The sequence below is a fragment of the Chiloscyllium punctatum genome, chromosome 23 (assembly GCF_047496795.1).
Source record: "Chiloscyllium punctatum isolate Juve2018m chromosome 23, sChiPun1.3, whole genome shotgun sequence".
In the NCBI taxonomy this organism is placed as follows: domain Eukaryota; kingdom Metazoa; phylum Chordata; class Chondrichthyes; order Orectolobiformes; family Hemiscylliidae; genus Chiloscyllium; species Chiloscyllium punctatum.
In genome coordinates this window covers 82,255,077-82,277,097 of record NC_092761.1, presented here as the reverse complement: position 1 = coordinate 82,277,097, position 22,021 = coordinate 82,255,077, and the positions used below count along the sequence as shown (strand labels likewise).

The window sequence follows — 22,021 nt, the reverse complement described above, 5'->3', positions numbered from 1 at the left end:
TCAGTAATGTGATAATGACCAGATAATTCAGTTTAGTAATATTGATTGAGACATATAGATTGACAAAGATACAGATGATAACTTCCTTCCTTTGCCCTGATGTGGAGGTACCAGTGTTGGATTGGGGTGGACAAAGTTAAAAATCACACAACACTAGGTTATTGTCCAACATGCGCGCACACACACACACACACACACATAAGTCTATGGGATGAATTTGTACTTGCAGAATTGTATTTGCAGAGACATTCTATTTTGCTCAAAAAGCACACAATCTACAGGCAGTCAATGCAGGCAGACAATCCTGGAAACATTTTATAAATTCCTACTTTAGAAATAGAACCAGTCTGACTCAAGATTGATACAGACAGACTCTAACCTCACACCTTTAACACATTGTCTGAGCGGACATGTCACCTTTTTTAAAAATGAAATCTTAAGTTATCTCAAGAATGTGACATAAAAGTAGTTCTGGGACTTATATATTAATGAACCAAAACCTGCAAACCATTCTAAAAGATAAAAGACTTAACAGCAATCCAAGTTTGTTCAAGATATCATTTCAGTTGCATGACACTGATCTTGTGCTATAAATTATCTGTCTTATGGTCCTGCTCCACAACTATCTGATGAAGGAGCACTGCTCCCAAAAGTTAGTGCTTCCAAATAAACAATTGGACTGTAACCAGGTGTTGTGTGATTTTTAACTTTGAAATAGTACCATATTCTTTATGTTAACCTAAGTGACTGATGTGGCCTGGGTTTAATGTTTCATCCAAAAATTAACACCTTCAGCAATGCAGCATTCCCTCAACATTGCACTGAAAGGTCAGTCTTGATTTTTTTATCTCAATTTTCTGATTCAGATGCAAGAGCACTACCAATTGAAACATAACTTACAACACAGTAAAAAGAATTTTCCAGATTTTGTATCAATATACGTAACAAACAGATTTCCTATGATGCTCAAAAACAAAATGAAACAAACCTGTATTTCTCAACTTACCTATTGTTGCCAAAACAACTAGATGGAACAAGGCTGTACTTCAATATCCAAATATACCCAAGGGGAAGTGAATTTGAATTGAGAAAAGCATAAAAACTAAATGAATTGCAAACTTAGCACATGGCACAGTTTACAGGGCAAATTCAGATCAAAGAGATTGAGTAGCCGGGCATCTCAAGTTTTGCAGGCTTATTGTTAGGAGAGAGAAAATCTGAACTGGGTCAAGGAAAGAGGTTGAGTAAGTGAAAATCTTGTTCTACGGCTAAGGTGAACAGAAGGAAAGATTCAGGTATGCCAAATCAAAGATGTTGAGTCATTCAAGAATGGGATAAAATGCTTTATTTTTAATAAAGAAATTTTTTCTGTCACAGTAGATCACAAATACCACAAAATGCGATAGTTCAATTTTGTTTTATTGATTCATGGGATTTAGGTATTGTTGACAAGACCAGCATTTATTGTCTGTCCTAATAGTCCTGAAGAAGGTGGTGGTGAGCCATCTTCTTAAACTGCTGCAGTTCTTAGGCTCCTGGTACATAAACAACAGTCATTGGCAGAATATACTTTAATAATGATGAATGCAAAACGTTGCAAGCTCTATTTTAAATCACTAACACAGCAGGCAGCATTCAACATCTGCTGCACAGACCATTGTCTATGGTTTGGAACATCAGTAGACAGGAGCCCTCATTCTACAATCCACAGCCACCAATTTGTATGACATAGTAAAAACCATTTCCTCACAAGTGACATGTCTTCAAATTATTCCTCGTAACATTTTTGCTCAAGGGCATAATAAACAAATCTTCATCAGTAGCACTGTATGTATTGTTCTTGCAAAAGATAGATCCATAACTTGGGAATATTGCAGACACCAAACAGTTACGAACTTTGGTACACGTTGAAAGAATAGTAAGAATTCACCATTATACAGTAAATTATGAGTTGAGTGTATTACTGGACAGTGAAGACCAAAAGCGTTCCAAAAAGCTTTCCGTGACAGCAGTGAAATTAATATCCAATGCCCACATCACTTTCAGGGGCTCCTTTTGCCATTCTCACCAACTCATTTATTAGATGATGCAAGCACATAATAACAATACATTATGTATTTAGAGACCTTGTGGGGTATTTGGAATTACACAGGAGCAGAACTGTAATTAGTCAATATCCTCAATAATTATTAAAATTCCATTCAACTTAAAAGCCAAATACAAAAGGAAAGCATTAAGTCCCTGGATAACAGTTTTTGAATTAGCACATCAGGCATAACTGAACAAGAAAACCCTTTCTCAAAATAACTTACATATTTCAAATCTCAAAATGCCATCAACGTAAGCACATCTTCTGTGCAGATTGATGAGGTCACAACTAATGTATTTCCTTCACAATTGCACAAAGCTGGAACATCTGAACGAGACAGTTACTACCCTTTTTACTGCAGCACAGATCTCAATCTCAGATCTAAATTTCACAATTCAAAATGTAGCATCCACTAAATGTTATCCTGTGTAATATCTCTTGAATTTATGTAGCCTTAAGTTAAAGATTACAAGTTCACATGCAAGAAGTTCATCAGTCCAGCACACAGGTTATTTCAGGTTAACATGGCTCCCAGTTAGTTGCATGTTCCTGTATTGTTTCCTTGTCTTTGGTGCCCCTCTTCTCTCCTTGCAGCCTTCCCCAGTCTCCTTCATAAATTCTTCCACCCTAGCCTCTCTTGCATCCACCTTCTCCCCTTGCCAATCCAGAGCCAACTTCGCCCTCTATTCTGTTTCCCTCTTTCTTTCCCTGCCCCACCTCACATAACCTCCAAGACCTACCCCCACTTTGGGCTTCATTTCTTCCCTCACCCCTTTTGGAGTAACCCTCTCTTCCAACCCAGGCAAACACATAGCCACACCCCACCTCTCCCCCTTTCAAAAAGCCACATTGGTAACTCCCTCACTGTCAGAAAATTTCCTGAGTTAATTCTCCAATCACAGCGTGATTGCCTTCTGCAGTTGCTCCTGATAGCAAGTAGAACCAAAAACCTGTAAATGGTTGAGCAGCTCTTTATCTATTCTATTTACAGGGGTGACTTCCTTCAATTGGTTGCTCCCATAATGGAATTCCTCAGTCATTTAGGGCCTCCCAAATGTGAATTTGCCTGCCTTCCCATGTATTTTATCTACTTTTCCTGGATGTGAATGACAATCCATTATTCTATATGCAGTTCATGATCAATGCAAGCAAAATACAATTTGATGCCTTAAAGAAGTTAGAAGGCAGTCACAGATTCATAGTTAAAACTGTTCAGAAACTGAGCATTGGAAAGTTAAAAGTCAGTTGAATCCCAAGGTAATGTCCTGCAATACACACTTCACTTTCAGGAATTAACTTTAATGGGTACTCTTTGTTATGGTTAGAAGTCATTTTACAATCATTAAGGCTATAACAGGAAAGATTCCTTTAATAATGATTTTAGCTTAGAGATTTTAAAGAAATTAGTTAAATTTTCTACATGTGACTGTGGCTAAATGTGCTTTTCCAACATAGTTAAAAATTTGACAGCAGCCTCCTCCAGTAAGATAGCAGTGGAGTAGGGCTTTTGAGCCTGGGGCTCAGCCACTCTGTCCACATTTCTTCTTTTTTTCTTTTTTTTTTGTCTTTTATCTCTTTTTACACTGTACTTTAATTACTTCTTGTTGAAGAGCTTGGTCATGGCGAGGGCATCAACAGCAAGTGGGCCCAGTGCAGATGTGTGGCAGTTGGCAAGTAGACCCAGCATGGACTCATTGTGGTTACAAGTGGGCCCAGCACAGATTCGAGTGGGCCCAGTGTGGACTCACATCGGTCAGCGAGTGGGCCCAGCGTAGACTCATGGCAGCATCAGAGTGTGTTTGGGTTCGCAGCAGCTTCTGCATCAATGAGGCAGTTCTAGCGAGAACTCACGTCTGCTGCAGTGGAGGTGAGTTGATGTTTGCAATGGTTTCCGTATCAACAAAGCAGTCCAAGTGTTAACTCCTGTCTGCTGCAATGGAGAGGAGTTTAGGTCTCCAGTAGCGTCTGGGTCAAGCTCAGATTCACGGGAGGTGGCGGAGGAGCACTTGGGCCCAGTACGAGACCTTGCAGCATTGGCAGTGGCTGCATCAGCAAGGTGGGCCTGAAGCGGATTTATGGTCGTGGAGGAGTCGAGTTTGGGCCAGTGCGGTATATCCAGCTGCATCGATGGATCTCGTCAATGCAGACACCAACTAGAACTCATAGTCGAGGATATCGGTACAGGCGAGATGACGCCGAAGAGTGACAAATTTCATTCCAGCAATGACAGCGTGGCAAGTAAGACCTGTGTCTAGCCACCAGGTCAGTGGCACTTGGTACAGCAATTAACAAGATGGACTGTAAAGCTTAACACTTTTCCTTTATTTCTTTATTCTTCTACCGTTATATTCTATGTTTATCTGTGTTTTAAGATGGCACCAGGGAGTGGCAACACAATACAATACTTTTCACTGTATTTCTCACAAAATACATGTGACAGCAAATATAACAAGTCAGATCATTTTCATGTTTTCACTTTGAATAGAATTCCAGTTTTTATTTCTTTTATTTTACTAAAATCACAGCAGAATTTGTTCCACCAAATGATAACCCATGAGTTGTTTATAAGAAACACAAAATGGAAGACTTTTCAGGAAACAGCATATGTAATTCTTCTTTAAATAAGAAAAGTAAAGCGATATTAATATAAACGGAAAATGCTAGAAATTCTCAGTACATTAGGAAGCATTTATGGCTAGCAAAATAAACTTAATATTTCAAATCAGTGACCTTCCAGTAGACTTTCCAGCATTTGCAGTACTAACTATAATGATAATGTTATTGTTATTAATTTCCTTTGTAAGTAGAAATAGTTTCAGAAAATCAGAAATGTAATATGCCTGATATTTATGTTCTTTTAATTGACAACAAGAGATAAAGATCAATCCTCATAAAAATAAATAAAAAGTTTCTCACCTGGTACAACCTAATAATATGGGGGTGTCGGAGCATTTTCATGATTTGAACTTCTCTGAAGATCTTTTTCAGGTTTTCCTCCTCTAGCTGTGTTTTGTCTACTATCTTTATAGCAACCTGGAAGTCATAAAAATTTAAAAATTAGAAAGCTCAAAACATTATATGTTAATTTTACAGACAATTTAACAGCATATTTAATACTTGTTACTAAGGCTGCAGCTGGTTATAACATTATTGGTTTATTATAGTCAGATCTCCAACAACTCTCTCCATTCTCTTCAGCCAATACAAAATCTAACTCATATTCTCTCTGATTAAGTTACAGATATCTTCACAATTTTATGAGTAAAATATTTTAAATCTAATACTAACAGATCTTTCACTTTCATCAAGAGAATACAACAGAAAATAGGATTAGGACAAACTGATAAAGTAGAATAAAAACAGAAAATGTTGTAAGTACCATCAGGTTAGCTAATACCTGTCGAAAGAAAATCAAAGGTATGTTTCAAATTAACAACCTATCTATAAAAAAACTTAGACTGTGAGAAAAGGGGGGCAGAAAGAAAGAAAAACGGGGCAAGTAATGAAATGGAATGTAGGTTCAGAGGACATTAAATGGCAATAACAGAATCATTCTGAACAGCTGGGAGCATTGATTATGGTTTAAAATTGTAGGAATTATTTGCTGTATCCAGTAGGCTTTGGAGTGTCAACAGCACAAAGATCCATTACTTGGATGAATCAGCTGTGCCTAAGGGAAGAAATGACTTGATTAACAGCTCTTTTTCTTAAATGTCTATATACACATAATTGAGAGGTGTTAAGTGCTTATAGTTTCCACTACTGTTATTTTAAGGGTTCAGATGATTAACACTTTTATAGGGCCATGGTTAAAAAAAAAGGCTTTTTTTTTAAAAACGGCTATGAATGAACAGCTGCTATTAAAGCTTGTCCATGCATGCCATTGTTACTATTGGGCTCATTTGTTCTATACTGAATGTATACTGGGTGAATAAGCATGAAAGTCTTATATGTTGGCATGGAGGGCACAAGGACCCAGTAGGGATGAACGGAGGAGTAATATTGCAATAGAGGATATGAGCGGTCATTGGGGTTAGATGAAGGGGCAAAGGGAGATATGGAGGCTATGAGGGGTAAATAGAGGAGCATAAGTTGGCCTTGATGAGGCAGGCATTCTGTAGGACGGTCAGAACAGATTGGGGGTAAACGGCCCAATAACAACACAAACAACTGGGACAAAGTTGAAAGAGCACTGATGCATTCCACAGTACTTGTGGCTGCCTCTGAACTCCTCATTGAGGTGGTGGGCACATCCCCATTTGGCCACCCAGAATTGAAATTCCCACCTTTGGGAGCAGTTTCTCCCAGGGCGAGTGCAACAAATTGGCAACATTTCCTGACCGCCCCAACTGCCGTTAATATGAAAACCCAGTCCTAAATATATTACTTCCAATATATTACAACATTAAAAGTATGGTTTTAAATATGTAAACAAAATATTTAGTTCACTGTAGTCAGTAACATAGCTTCACAGAAAAACACTCAAACAAAATAACCTTTATCATTCTTTTTTTCGAGGTTGGCCTGCTTCAAATCTACACTTGGTGAATGTGGATTAGAGTGGTGCTGGAAAAGCATAGCAGTTCAGGCAGCATCCGAGGAGCAGGAAATGCCTGAACTGCTGTGCTTTTCCAGCACCACTCTAAGCTAAAATCTGGTTTCCAGCATCTGCAGTCCTTGTTTTTACCTATACTTGGTGAAACCAAATGGCATAAGTAGACTTAATTCACTTCAGTGTCAGAGAGATGGACACCACAAAGTTCTCAAAACATACTAGAGATTAACGAGCATTTATTGTTTCATTAAAAAAAATTCAAAACATGGATACATGTAAACCAGTGTTTAGGAAGTTCGTAATATTAAAACTTCTTTATTTTAAAAAGCAAGATGCTTTTTACTTTTTGTAGTTGTTATTCATCTGTTCCATACAAAGTGACAGAGAATAGAGAATGCACCTGGTCCTTTAAATATATATATATATATATATATTATACTAAATTGTATGAATGCTTTTGTGACAAAATCAAATAAGCTACAATCATACTTCATGTTAAACCATATAAACTGCAATGATAAATTCAAACTGAACACTTCTCCACATTGCCCAAAGATAATGCAAACAAGAGCAAAGTTATTCACCTGAATATTAATCAGTTGGAATGTTCAACCTATCTACTCCCATAAAGTAACTTCAGGTTTATAATCAAGACAACAGTTTAATTTCTTTTGTGACAACATTCACATTAACTATTTTTGTTTGGCATTTTCAACATGAATTTAAAATTGCTTTTGAAGATTTGTGGGAAATGAAGCATATTCTGGGTTATTTTATTTTTAAATATAGTTATACCATAAAAATACATTTTCAAAACAGAATTAAAAGATTTGTATGTATAAAACCTCACCTTATTTTCAGTGACAATCTAATCAAATTAGTGACAAAATCCAAATTGGTTTCCTTCAACCATGTAAAAAAAATTTATTTGTTTGGTAAAATATAGTCCTTGCGTTCAGTTCAAAACACAATCATTTCTCATAATTATCCCTTCTCATAAGTGGACAAAATCCTCACTGTTGTCACTATCTTATAATGTTGGATACCCATGCTCCTGGCCCTTTGAGATGTTGAGGACATCAGTTCTTGTGAAAACCTGTGTCCTTCAAAATCTTTAGCAGAAACATGTTTTAAAGAAAATATACAGAATAAAAAGGTCAAGAAGCTTTGAAACACGTCAAGTTAGAGTCGAGAGTGTGGTACTAGAAAAGTACAGCAGGTCAGGCAACATCCAAGGAGTAGGAGAATCGATGTTTCGGGCATAAGCCCTTCATCAGTAATGAGGCTTGTGGGTTGGGAATGGTGGGGGGGTTTGGGGGTAGGTAGCTGGGACAGCAATAGGTGAATGAAAGTGAGGGAGAAGGTGATAGGTCAGAGGTGGGAGTGATGGATGGGCCTGAAGGGTGGGGCCGAGTTGGAGGCTTGGGACTGGGATAACGTGGTGGGAGGGGAAATGAGGAAGCTGTTGAAATCCACATTTATCCTGTGTAGTTGCAGGGTCCCAAGTCGGAATATGAGGCGTTCCGCCTCCAAGCATCAGGTGGTAATGGTCTGGTGGTGGATGAGGCCCAGAATCTGCATGTCCTTGACGGAGTGGGAGGGCGAGCTGAAGTGTTCAGCCACAGGGCAGTGGGGTTGGTGGGTGCGGGTGTCCCAGAGATATTCTCTGAAACGATCCACAAGAAGGCGTCCTGTCCCCCTGATGTAGAGGAGTCCACACTGGATGCAACAGATGCAGTAGATGACATTGGTGGTCTCCTCTACATCAGGAGACAGGACGCCTTCTTGCGGATTGCTTCAGAGAACTATCTGAACCCACACCCACCAGCCTCACCGCCTCGTGGCTGAACACTTCCATTTGGATTGGCGTGAAAAATTGAGGATATATTAAATCTCATACACATTATCCATCCTGGTTACATTAAATACAATGTAAAATAAAATTATAGTTTTAATAAATTGGGATTTAGATATTACTGTTTCATTTCATTTGTAAAGCTGTTCAGACCATAGTGGTTCACAGTGGTTCTCAAAGTGTCATTCACAACATTATGCCAGTGGCATTGACTGTGAATATTGTATTGAGATGATACTATAACTTGATACAGCACAATGTATTCATAGACATATTTATTGTAATTAAGATTGAAATTGTAATCATAAACTACAATCAATCTTTTTAAAGACAATGAAATCTCTTTATAATAGTAATGAAAGGCAACCAATATCACATACAAAATGAACAAAAAAAATCAAAACTTCTACTTGGAAGAACTATTCAGCACTAAACTAAACATTTTTTTTTGGAAGAACTGTGAGACTAGGACCATATAGGCTTTCAGCTTGTCTAAAATTATTTGGATAGTTTTTGTGGTATGTTATGTCACGTTCAATTTATATGTGTTGCAATCTAGACTCTGAGGAGTTTAACATGTTATATCGAGCTCATATTTAGTAAATAGCATTATGGGGAGAAGAGAATAGAATAAATAAGGCATCATAAATTAAATGATTTTGCAGGTCTCATTGGGAAGATAACGGAGATCCCACAACCTCTTTCCAGTATGGCCACAACTGCCACAGCAAGATTCATGACTTCTTCCCAATGATAATGCCATCTCGATTATATTTGAATATTATATTAAATATTTAAATTTGGTCTCCTTATTTGAGGAAGGATGTTTTGACTATGGAGGGACTGCAACAAAGATTTACTGGACTGATTCCTGGGATGTACAAAGTTAAAAGTCACACAACACCAGGTTATAGTGCAACAGGTTTAATTGACCGCTCCTTCATCAGATGGTCTCATCTTTGTTTTATATCTGCCACCCATCTTCCTAAAACTATGACCTCTCATTCTAGATTGCCCCACATGAGGAACCATCCTCTCTACATCTACCTTGTCGATCCCCTTTAGCTTCTTATATACCTCAATCAGATCTCCTCTCATTCTTCTAAACACCAGAGAGTTTAGTCGTGAATTATTCAATATCTCTTTATAAGTCAAACTCTCGTCTCTGGATTCAATCTGCCGAACCTCCTCTGAACTGCCTCCACTGCCATAACATACCTCCTCAAGTAAAGGGACCAAAGCTCCAGATGTGGTCTCACTAATGCCTTGTACAGTTGCAGCAAAACCTCCCTACTTTTATACTCTATTTCTTTAGCAACAAATGCCAAAATTCCATTTGCCCAGGTCACATACCTGTTGTGCTGCATTCTAATTTTCTGTGATTAATGCACAAGGACACCCAGATCCCTCCGCATCAAATGGCAGAACAGGCTTGAAGGGCCAAATGATGTACTCCTGCCCCTATATTCTACATTACTATATTGATACAATATGAATAACAACAGTGTTCAATATGCTGTCAATGTTCAGCAAGATAAATTTTATTATTTTTTAATTGGAAGTTGACAAAAGGTTAACATGATCAGGAGGATGGAACAATCTCAAACCTGCAATACTATAATATCAGTTATTAATTTATTTAAAGGAAAACACACCACTGTTAATTCACAAAGAATATATATGAACATATGCTGAGCCAAGATGAATTCAGATCTCAAATAGCTTCTGAAAATATTGAAACCAATTGACAGATTCTATTATCGCTTTGATGGATGTGCATTCATAAAGCAAGATTAAAAAAGAAAAACAGTTTACAGTCAAAGTTGATGTCACCTCGCATGAGGTTGGGCTAATTTTCGATTTGCAAATTGTGCATATAATGTTAGTGTCGTAAGTATAAATGATGGAGGCACTGGCTTTGTGCCACAATTTCTTGTTCTGAAGACTCTTCGCTCTGTTTTTTGTCATTAGAGGAGAACAGAGTTAATATTTCAAGTCCAGTGATCCTTCTTCAGAACTCAAGAAGCAGGGTCCTGAAGCATTCTGAGGAAAGGTCACTAGAATAGAAACGTGAACTCTGTTTTTCTCTTTCCACAAATGCTGACAGGCCTGCTGAGTTTCTCCAGAATTTTCTATTTTTGTCTGTTTGTTTCAGATCCGCAGTTCTTTGTTTTATTTCAAGCTCTTAAATTGATTTTCAAATTATCTTTAAATTTAAAGTGTGGGGTGTCCTGTGGTGAAGCTCCAATACTCAGTTGTCTGTACAGTAGTGCCTGTTTAGTGCAGGAATGCTCTAGGCAAACCACAAGACTGGCCCAACAAAACTGAGCTCTGATTAGCCTGCACTCGATGCCGGGTATGTAGCACTTTGCAGAAGCCTCACTGTTGGAGATTTAGTTCTGTCGCCTGCTACTATAAATAGATATCAGACAACAAAGGTGGAATGTTTTAGTTTCTTTATGTGATGCCAATAGGTTATCCAAGTCCCAGATTAAGAAAGAAGCTCTGTGATGGAACCTGTCAGACACTGAATTTGCTTTTCTAAGGTAATGGCTGATTTCATCAACCAATGTAACATTGCTTAATTGAAATCAGCGACATACTACAATAGATGTAGAACATGCCCAATTTTATGGCTATAAATTACAATTAGAGTCACAGAGATGTACAGTACGGAAACAGACCCACCGGTCCAACTCAACCATGCCAAACAGATATCCCTTTGCATGCTTCCTATTCATAAACCTATCCAGATGCCTTTTAAATGCTGTAACTGTACCAGTCTCCACCACTTCCTCTGGCAGCTCATTCCATACATGCACCACCCTTTGCATGAAAAAGGGCCCTTTAGGTCCCTTTTAAATATTTCCTCTCTCACTCTAAACTGATATCATGTAGTTTTGGACTCCTCCACTACAGGGAATACCTAGTCTATTCACCCTATTCACGCTGCTCACAATTTTATAAACCTCTTTAAGGTTGATGCTCCAAGGAAAATAGCCCCAGTCTATTCAGCCTCTCCCTATAGGTCAAACCCTCCAACCCTGGCAACATCCTTGTAAATATTTCCTGAATCCTTTCAAATTTCACAATGTCCTTCCTATAGCAGGGAGACCAGAATTGCACACAGTATTTCAAAGTGGCCTAACCCGTGTCCTATACAGCTGCAACATGACCTCCCATCTCCTATACTCAATGCATTGTGCCAGCTATTTGCTGCCTGGATCAAAGGAATAGAATACAGGACTTTTGCTATCTGAGTATAATTATAAAACATATTGTTTTGCTGGGAAAAAAAGTTCACCTGAAAAGCAGCTTACCACTTTGAAATTGAAGAGTTGCGAGCATCATGTAGCAGCTTCAATTACAAAGAATCTGAAGTGAACCATGGTACCTAGTTGCACACTTGATCAATCTATGCACTAAGGTAGTGGGATAGTATGAAGTCTGTTTTAGTTAATTCTCATTGTAAGAAACAGATCAAATTCATTTTAAACTTCAGGACATGTTAAATCTAATCAGACCACTCGGTCTCATTTAAATATATTACTATAGTATAAGGAAGAGATGAAGAGGGATCCCAGATGTCTTAGTAAAAAAAACTATTGACAGATCATGATGACTTTTCTGTAAACATGAGAGTCTAAAATGAAATTGTATTCCAATCCAAATTCCTGAAAACTAAACACATGAATAGATATTCCCCATCTAAAAGTGATGAGGGCCTTTTCAACACTTCAAGGATCTCTGTTTTAGCACTAGTTGACACTTTTCTTTGTCCTTTGCTCTGGTGCAGCTTCAATATGTCATATGTCAAAGTAGCACCAGCCTTGATGGATGCCTTTCTACCATCTCAGATTACACACTTTCCCAAGAAACCAACCTAATTGCTTGAACAGCCTTCAATTAAATATTCTACTCTCTTTCAGTTAAAAGTGTAAGACAACTATACACAGCCTGTCATTGGATATCCTCAAGTGACAAGTCATTACAGCTTAACATTGATCAGCCAAGCTAATATGAACCAATATTCATAGATTGAGATCTTGCCATCTGATCTTCACCAACGTTCAGAAGGTGGAAGATTTAATGTCTTTCAAAATAACTAATTGGGTCCACAAAGCCTTGTATTCAAGTGTAAGAATTTTAATCAACATTTTGCAGCGTACATTCACTACGTAAGCTCACCTACAATTTTGCAAAAAAAGTTCTTTTTTGTTGTTAGTACTACAGCAAATACAGACAACAAATTCACTGCGTTTGGCCACAATAATTTATCAACATAACAAAAGTTAGAACAGAATTAGCCATAGAGGTCAGGATAATTTTAATTTCTCTAGAAAGGTTGGAAGAAATCACTTCTCCAAGCAATCAAACACCTTTTCTTCCACTGGTGTAATTTTTAAAAAATAAGCTGCTTCCCTGTCTCATCATATAATTCTTGTCGCCTCTAACTGGATCAAAAAATTCTACAACTTGATTTTCTCTTGCATCATGAAATGCAACACATACAATATTTTTAAAGCTAAACTGCATCTTTACAACAGATAACACCACATTTGGATCTGATGAGAAATGCATGAATGACAATGTTTCCAGTTTTCACAGAAACCAATCAGTAATACAAAGCTGGCAAAGTGTTTGTGCTGCTTGGGGCTAAATGGTAGTGTAAGTATTCTCGTTAGCCTATTTTACTTGTATTCCTAGCAATTATCGCAATCTAGAATGAAATGAAAATTTTAACATTTCACTCATTTCTCAGAAGTTTGTCATGGATTTTAAAATGGCTGTTCAAGCACAACTTCAGAAAATTTTCTTCAGAAATTGAATAAGAAAATGATATTCTAAGTTATGACATATTCAACTCTACTCTAATGTGTAGAGTGCTACTAGCCCCAAGAAAGAAAAAATGATGTTCCGTCCTTTCACTTACTCTCTTCTTCTCCCTAACAATGGAGCCACTCACAATAGAAAGCAGCAATTGAAGTATTAGGGGTGATCTTCAATTCTCAGAATGCAAGGGTATCAAAAAAGGTTCTCAAGCCTATCAACAATGGGAGTCATTGAATTTTTCACTCCTTTAATAAGAATTTCAGGTCCACTAGAATACTTACTAGTATAACTTTCCAAACGGGACAGATCAACTACACCAGAGTTATAGGGTCATTCCCAGTCAAACGAAGCTTCTTGCTCAGCTAACAGAAAGAGTAAAACTAAAATCACAATGACATGCTAATTTTTCCAATGAACCCATGTTCTGATCTCTTTAGAGGCAATTAACCCTTAAAAATGATAAATTTGAGCTATCAACTAGAAGTATGACATGGTAATTTCCAGATTTTAAGACTGCAATGGAGCTGACTAAAAGCAATGACTAAATGCTATTATTGTAAGCCAGGCTGCTTACTTTAATTTAGAGAACAGAACAGTCCCGTTTTACTTTTCTCAAGTGAAAAACTCATGTTGTAGGTGTACTTAACACTGTCCCTTAAGTAGTCATTCAACTCTCAGATACTGTCCAAAGTAGTTCTTGGTTCCAGAGAGTTTGCTTTCATTCCTTCCTTTCCCCAGACCGTTAACCTTTAACAAAAGAGTGAAGTTTACCCTGGAATTTGCCCACTAGTGTAAGCTAGGCAAATCTTCACCTTCCTTGCCATAACAGCCAGAGTACTCCCCATGGTCCTGTTTGAGTAAAATGCACCATGAGATCTTTAAATCTAACCAAATGGTGCTTTGTTTTACTCATTCATAGGCCTTGGGCACCATTGGCTAGGTCAGCACTTATTGCGTATCCTTAATTGCCCCGAAGAAGCGGTCTTCTTGGAACTGCTGCAGCCTCAAGGTCTAGGAATATCCACAATGCTGTTCAGAAAAGAGTTACAGGATTTTGGTACAGTGACAGTGAAGGAACAGTAATGTAGTTCCAGGTCACAATGTTGTGTGGTTTGGAGGGGAACTTGCTGGTGGTGGTATTCCCATGTATCCACTGCCCTTGTCCTTCTAGGTGGCTGTGGTCAGGGGTTTGGAAGGTATTGTTAAAGGAACTTTGGTAGAGTAACTGCAGTGTGTCTAGTCAAAGGTACACACTGCTGCCACTTGGATGAGGTTTAACAGTAGGAGAGGGTCTGAAACGAAGAAGGATGGTCAGCCTTAATTGTAAGTAGGTTGCTAGAGACTGAATTGTATTACTATGTAATTTTAGATAGTACAATACTGACGTTGAGCAAAGCAATTTCAGTTCTTCATCCACATTAAAGTCATAGAGCAGAACCACCCTAAACATATTTAGGCTACTCAGTGGCTGCAGCACAGATGTTGAACCCACTGCTCCAAAATGCTTAATGTCATTAACATCCTGAAACGAAAAATAATTGCATGAAAACATTCCTAAAAACTAATACAAACAAGTATATACTGCATCAAACAGCAAGCTCCCTTTTTAATATTTAAATGAATGTCAACCATTTTAACAATTATTAGTTCAATAACTTTAAAAGCATTTCAAGCCAAAGTTTGTTCAGTGACTCATTTAGCAATCTACAAGATGTTGTCAGAAGTCTGCCAGAATATGCCAGTGAACACTGATTTTGTTAAGTACCTTTTTTTCCAAAAGTGCTAGGCTTTTGTTTCAGAATAAGGAGAGAAATGGATGATTATATTAATGGATGAGTGTTGATGATTCAAAGTAGCATCACAGCAACCTATACAGATTAGTAACAGATGACACCTTCTCTCGCCACCTACATCTGTGCCTCAAAACAACAGAACTGTGAAGTTCAAAGCTGTTAAAAGCCATGGTTTATTAATGTTGCTCTGTTACTGATCAAAACTGGATAATACTGCCCTAATGAATTCTTTTTGAATTCATTAAATTGCCTCTTAAAATTTTTTTAAATGATAACATAATTTTCATTTGTTTTATCTCAGAATCTTTTCAGAGGCCAAATAATTTAGTATTGCATTTTGGCATTAGAACTATATAATAATCCAGGCTGCCTACTCTAATGCAATTATATCATTCTAAGAACTCAGAGGAAAATTATTCACTATCCTTGGAAGACAGTGACACCGTCACAAGTACAGTAGCTGATTTATCACTGTATAATTACATAAAGTGCCAATAAAGAATAGTGTTACTAAGGCTGACAAAATTTTAAGGTCATTTATTTTGACAGTGATATCATAAACTTTCACCTCTTTTAGAGCTAAATCATGTACTATTTTCATTATTTATTCCAATACTTAAGGAATTGACACGATTTTCAAGAAAAATATTCCAGCTCTAGGCTTCAGTGTTAACGGGTCAATTAATACAAGTTGAGAAAGGAAAGGCAAAGGAGAAAGTGAGGACTGCAGATGCTGGAGATCAGAGCTGAAAATGTGTTGCTGGAAAAACGCAGCAGGTCAGGCAGCATCCAAGGAGCAGGAGAATCGGCGTTTCGGGCATGAACCCTTCTTCAGAAATCAGGTTTCCTGAAGAAGGGCTCATGCCCAAAACATCGATTCTCCTACTCCTTGGATGCTGCCTGACCTGCTGTGCTTTTCCAGCAAGACATTTTCAGCAAAGGAAAGGCAAAGTCAAATGGCAGGCACTTGATCTAAATAAATTAATACAAGTTAGCCTGACACAGTTGATAATACTTTCATCACTGAGTGAGGAGGTTGTGGTATTCTGCTCCACTCCATAATGGCAAAGGTTGATCAAGGCTGAATTTCCAGTGAAATACAAAAAGGATGCTCAATTGTTGCAGGTGCCAACCTTTGGATTTGGAAGTTAAGGTAAAAGATCTATGCCCTCATCCTAACACTCAAATATAAGAGCTGAACACCATGAATGCAACTGTTGCTGTGTATTGGCAATAAAACAATTGCGTGTGTTTGAAAGCACTTTTTTTACTGTTCATTTTATGGGATGTGGGCATCGCTAGCTGGCCAACATTTATTGCCTGTCCCTAGTTAACTTTGAACCACTGCAGTCAAGAGAGAGAAGAAAGTGAGGAGAGAGAGAGACAGAGAGAGAAGAGAGCAGGAGAGAGTGAAGGAGAGAGTGAAGGAGAGAGTGAAGGAGAGAGTGAAGGAGAGAGTGAAGGAGAGAGTGAAGGAGAGAGTGAAGGAGAGAGTGAAGGAGAGAGAGAGAGCGAAGAAAGTGAGAGAGAGTAGAAAGTGAGAGAGAGTAGAAAGTGAGAGAGTAGCTTTTTGTCATTTCTACTATATACAACTGATACAGTAAAAAAAAGAGACAACGTTCCTCCAGGACCAAGGGTGCTACATGGACAGCACAAACTACACAATCGTACACGGCATAAAGTGCATAGAAGTGCAAAACATGCAAAATGATAAATAATAGACATTTTTCTAGCAGCAATTCAAAGTCATGCAAAGAATTTCAGATGGGAAAGAGTCAGATCATACAGTGTTAAGGAGTCTGATAGCTAGCGGAGGGGGGGGGGGGAAGAAACTGTTGCATTGTTTGGCCATGGGAGACCCAATGCTCCGGTATCTTCTGCCAGATGGCAGGATGGATATGGGTTGACCCATGGCAATTCCAACATTTTGACCCAGCGACAGTGAAGGAGTGGTGATATATTTCCAGGTCAAGATGGTGAGTGACTTGAAGGGGAACTTGAAGGTGGTGGTTTTCCCATGTATCTGCTGCCTTGTCCTTCTAAATGGAACTGATCATGGATTTGGAAGGTGCTGTCTGAAGATCTTTGGTGAATTTCTGCAGTGCATCTTGTAGATGGTACATACTGCTGCTGCTGAGCCTTGGTGGTGGAGGAAGTGGATGCTTGTGGATGTAGTACCAATCAAGTGGGTTGTTTTGTCCTGGATGTTGTCAAGTTTCTTGAGTGTTGTTAAGGCTACACTCATCCAGGCAAGTAGGGAGTATTCCATCACACTCCTGACTTGGTAGCCAACCTTCGTGAAGTCGGGAGGCAAGTTACTCACCACAGTATTCCTAGCTTCTGTCCTGCTCTTGCAGCCACTGTGTTTATGTGGTGAGACCAGCTAAGTTTCTAGTCAATGATAACTCCCAGGATGTTGATAACGGGGGCTTCAGTGACGGTAACACCATTGAATGCAAGGGACGATGGTTAGATCATCTCTTATTGGTGATGGTTATAGCCTAATATTTGTATGGCGTGAATGTTGCTTGCCACTTGTCAGCCCAAGCTGGATATTGTCCAGATCTTGTTGCATTTGAACATGGACTGCCTCATTGTCCGAGTCACGAATGGTGCTGAACATTGTGCCGTCATTGGTGAAAATCCCCACTTCTGACCTTATGATGGAGGGAAGGTCATTGATGAAGCAGCTGAAGAATGTTGGGCCGCGGACACTACCCTGAGGAACTCCTACAGAGATGTCTTGGAGCTGGGTTGACTGACCTCCAACAAGCACTGGCATCTTCCTAGATATCAGGTACGACTCCAACCACCAGAGAGTTTGCTCCCTGATACTCATTAATTCCAGTTTTGCTTGGGCTCCTTGAAGCCACTCTCGGTTGAATGCAACCTTGATGTCAAGGGCTAACACTATCACCTCATCTCTGGAATTCAGCTTTTTTGTCCATGTGTGGACCGGTGTGTAATGAGGTCAGGAGTTGAATGGCCCTGGCAGAACCCACACTAGGCATCACGGAGCAGGTTATTGCTGAGCAGGTGCTGCTTGGTAGCACTGCTGATGACACCTTCAATCACTTTACTGATGATCAAGAGTAGACTGTTGGGGGAGGAATTGGCCAGATTGGATTGGTTCTGCATTTTATCTTCATTGTTGCAAATACCTTGGAACATGCTGTGGTTACAAAAGGCATTGCATGAATGCAAATCTTTTGTGTTTTTTCTTTCACTGTTAGATTAGATTAGATTAGATTAGATTACTTACAGTGTGGAAACAGGCCCTTCGGCCCAACAAGTCCACACCGCCCCGCCGAAGCGTAACCCACCCATACCCCTACATCTACATTTACCCCTTACCTAACACTATGGGCAATTTAGCATGGCCAATTCACCTGGCCTGCACATCTTTGGACTGTGGGAGGAAACCGGAGCACCCGGAGGAAACCCACGCAGACACGGGGAGAACGTGCAAACTCCACACAGTCAGTCGCCTGAGGCGGGAATTGAACCCGGGTCTCAGGCGCTGTGAGGCAGCAGTGCTAACCACTGTGCCACCGTGACGCCCGTTCTGATCCAGAATTCTTTGAAACATTATCACAAAAACTAGACTACAAAGTAATTCACCTCAAGTATTTAAAATTATATGTTGAAAACGTTCATACTGGAGTGTGAACTTTTCTTTAATTCATTCATGGATTGTGAGCATCAATAGCAAGGCCAGCATTTTTTGCTCCCTCATTGCCTTTCAGACATTGCCTTTCTTTTTGAACCACGTAGCTGTGTGGTGCAAATACATTAACAATGCTCTTACAGAGGATGGTCTAGAATTTTGACCTAATAATATTGAGGGAGCAGCAAAATAATTCCAAATCCAGATGGCATCTTTCTTGGGGAGGTGGGGGGGGGTCTTTGAATTCATAGTTTCTCCATGCATTTGCTGCTGTTGGTCTTCTGGTGATCGAGGTTGAAGGTTTATAATGCCACCGAAGGAGGCTTGGCAAATTGCAGTCCACCTTGAACATACTGCAGCCACTATGAGTCAATAGTGGAGGAAATTAATATTTGAGGTGACAAAGAGAATGCTGATCAAGCACTTTGCTTCTTCCTAAATGTTGTTGAGCTTCTTAATGGAGCTACACACATCCACGCAAGGGAGAGTATTCCAACACAAATCTGACTTGCGCCTGTGGACAAGCTTCGGGAAATCAGGAGATGGTTTTGATCTCAGAATTCACAGACTCTGATTTGGACTTACACCACAGTATTTATACACCATGTTCATTAAGTTCCTGATCAATACTGGCTTCAGCTTCTAATAAGTTGTAATCAGCAACTGAGCTGATGTAGCTACCCACTGTTCTCTGCAACAGTTTCTCCTCCTTGAAGAGTAGGCTCAAAAGATGTCTGCAACAGGTGATAATGTACCATTATAGCATAGACTGATATCGTATGTGTACTACAAAGTAAAGAGGAAAGACAGAAGGCAATTGGGCAGATCAACGCAAGTCTAAGGATATTATGTAAGAAATTAAACTTTATATGGCGGGGGGGGGCTTTCTAAAGCTTGCTGCAGACACCCTGTAACCCTTTCCCGATGACTCCCACAAAATTTGATTGCTCGTGCCCTGGGTCACTCTCCAATCAAGGGGCCTACAGCGTATTCTTCCAACAGCAACCTTCCCAGCTGCGCTGCTGAACACAAGAACCATCAGCCTGTGTGACTGGCAGTCCTCAGCAGGAAAGACCTCTGCTCCAGGGTCTTAATTCAAAAGGAAGGCAAGTTGGTGGCCTTGCTACTGCCCAACGATTTGTGCCTCAGTAAGCATTCTCAAGATGAGGCCGCATGGGTTTCTCACTAGCTGTCCAGCCAGCAGGCAAGACCCCCAGTGCATCAGCAAAATTTCACACAATTGCAGTAGCATAATTGCACTAAGCACAGCAAACTTTAAGAAATACTTTAAAATACTTTAAATGAAGAAGTAGCAAAGCTGATTTTGAAGGTGGGGGTATACAAGCTTGAAATACTAATAAAGTACATGAAAACTGTAAGAACAAAGGGGTGTGTTTGCATTAATGGGAGAAATCTGACAAACATAAAATGACGTACAGGAGGCAATAAATTAAACATCATCACAGAGACATGAAGGAATTACTCCAATCAATGGAAAATACTCCGTCCATTTTTTTTTACAACAACTCATATCAGGAAAAATGGAGGTAGCGTGACAGCTTATATAAATTTCTGATTGAGGCTCAAATATAAGATGATTTAACAAACAAGAGAAAGACACTGAATCACTGCGTAAAATTAAAAGATGATAATGGAGATAAACAGTCCTGAATATATGCAACAGACCCCATATCATAATGAAAACCTCAATCCAGAATTATGTAATGAGACGTTGGTTAAGCCATTTTTGGAATATTGCGTGCAATTCTGGTCTCCTTCCTATCGGAAAGATGTTGTGAAACTTGAAAGGGTTCAGAAAAGATTTACAAGGATGTTGCCAGGGTTGGAGAATTTGAACTACAGGGAGAGGCTGAACAGGCTGGGGCTGTTTTCCTTGGAGCATCGGAGGCTGAGGGGTGACCTTATAGAGGTTTACAAAATTATGTGGGGCATGGATAGGATAAATAGGCAAAGTCTTTTCCCTTGGGTTGGGGGAGTCCAGAACTAGACAGCATAGGTGTAGAGTGAGAGGGGAAGGATATAAAAGACACCTATGGGGCAACGTTTTCACACAGAGGGTGGTAGGTGTATGGAATGAGCTGCCAGAGGAAGTGGTGGAGGCTGGTACAATTGCAACATTTAAGAGGCATTTGGATGGGTATATGAATAGGAAAGGTTTGGAGGGATATGGGCCAGGTGCTGGCAGGTGAGACTAGATTGGGTTGGGATATCTGGTCGACATGGACGGGTTGGACCGAAGGGTCTGTTTCCATGCTGTACATCTCTGACTCTATGAGGTCAGAGTGGTAACTAGGAAAGGACCGAGTGCAGTAATCATTGATTTTTACATATAGAAAAAGATAGGATACAAGTTCTTTTTGTGACTGACAACAACAAATGCTGGAGATCACAGTGGGTTAGATAGCATCCATGGAGAAAGAGCAAGTTAACATGTCAAGTCTCGATGATTCTTCATCAGCTGCGAAATGTTAACTTGCTCCTTCTCCATGGATGCTGTCTGACCTACTGTAGTTTCAAGCATTTGTTGTTTTCTGTACAAATTGCAGCATCTGCAGTAATATGCTCTTTATTTTGTGAATGTTTGTAAAACAGCCTATTCATTATTGGATCTTGATTATGAACAAAAGGCCAATGAAATCTATGACATAAAGATGGATAAAAATTAAGTAACACTGATCAGAATGTTAATCACATTTGACATTACAAGGAATCGTGACATTGTAAAAACCTTAAATTTAGCAAATTTGTTTCAGAGATTATTCTAAATGCAACAGAGTATGGTGGCCATGAAGATCAATGATACCAAGCCAAGACAATTATACTTGGCTGAATAGATCAACTCAACAACTCAAAGAAGAAAATGAAAAGCTATTTAACACTATAAAGTAAAATAGCACAGAATTAAGATTGATTCAATAAATGACATACTAGAATTATAGAAATAAGGCATTCAGAACGATCAGAAAAAAATGTAAATGGAATCTGACAAGTAAAGTGATGGGTAATAGTAAAATTTACTAGTTGCAGTAAAGGAAACAAATACAGATTACCACTGCAAACTGGAGCGAGTGGGTATATGGAAAATGATGCTATGAACATACCACATGAGGGTGAAGAGCAGGAAAAGACTAACTGGTGCATTAAACTTGCCCCACATCTTACGATGTCCTGAGAATTATGACGAAATACTTCCTCTCACCTCCAACTC

General features: G+C 39.1%; 1 protein-coding gene across 4 annotated transcripts in view; it reads right to left on the bottom strand.

Moving 5' to 3' along the window:
* sik3 (SIK family kinase 3) overlaps positions 1–22,021 on the bottom strand; it is a 305,261-nt gene that overhangs the window by 146,710 nt on the left and 136,530 nt on the right. For all 4 annotated transcript variants that reach the window (XM_072593295.1, XM_072593296.1, XM_072593294.1 and 1 more), the window contains exon 2: positions 5,006–5,122. In XM_072593295.1, the coding sequence (XP_072449396.1) occupies positions 5,006–5,122 (117 nt within the window). The remainder of the gene's footprint in view (positions 1–5,005; positions 5,123–22,021) is intronic.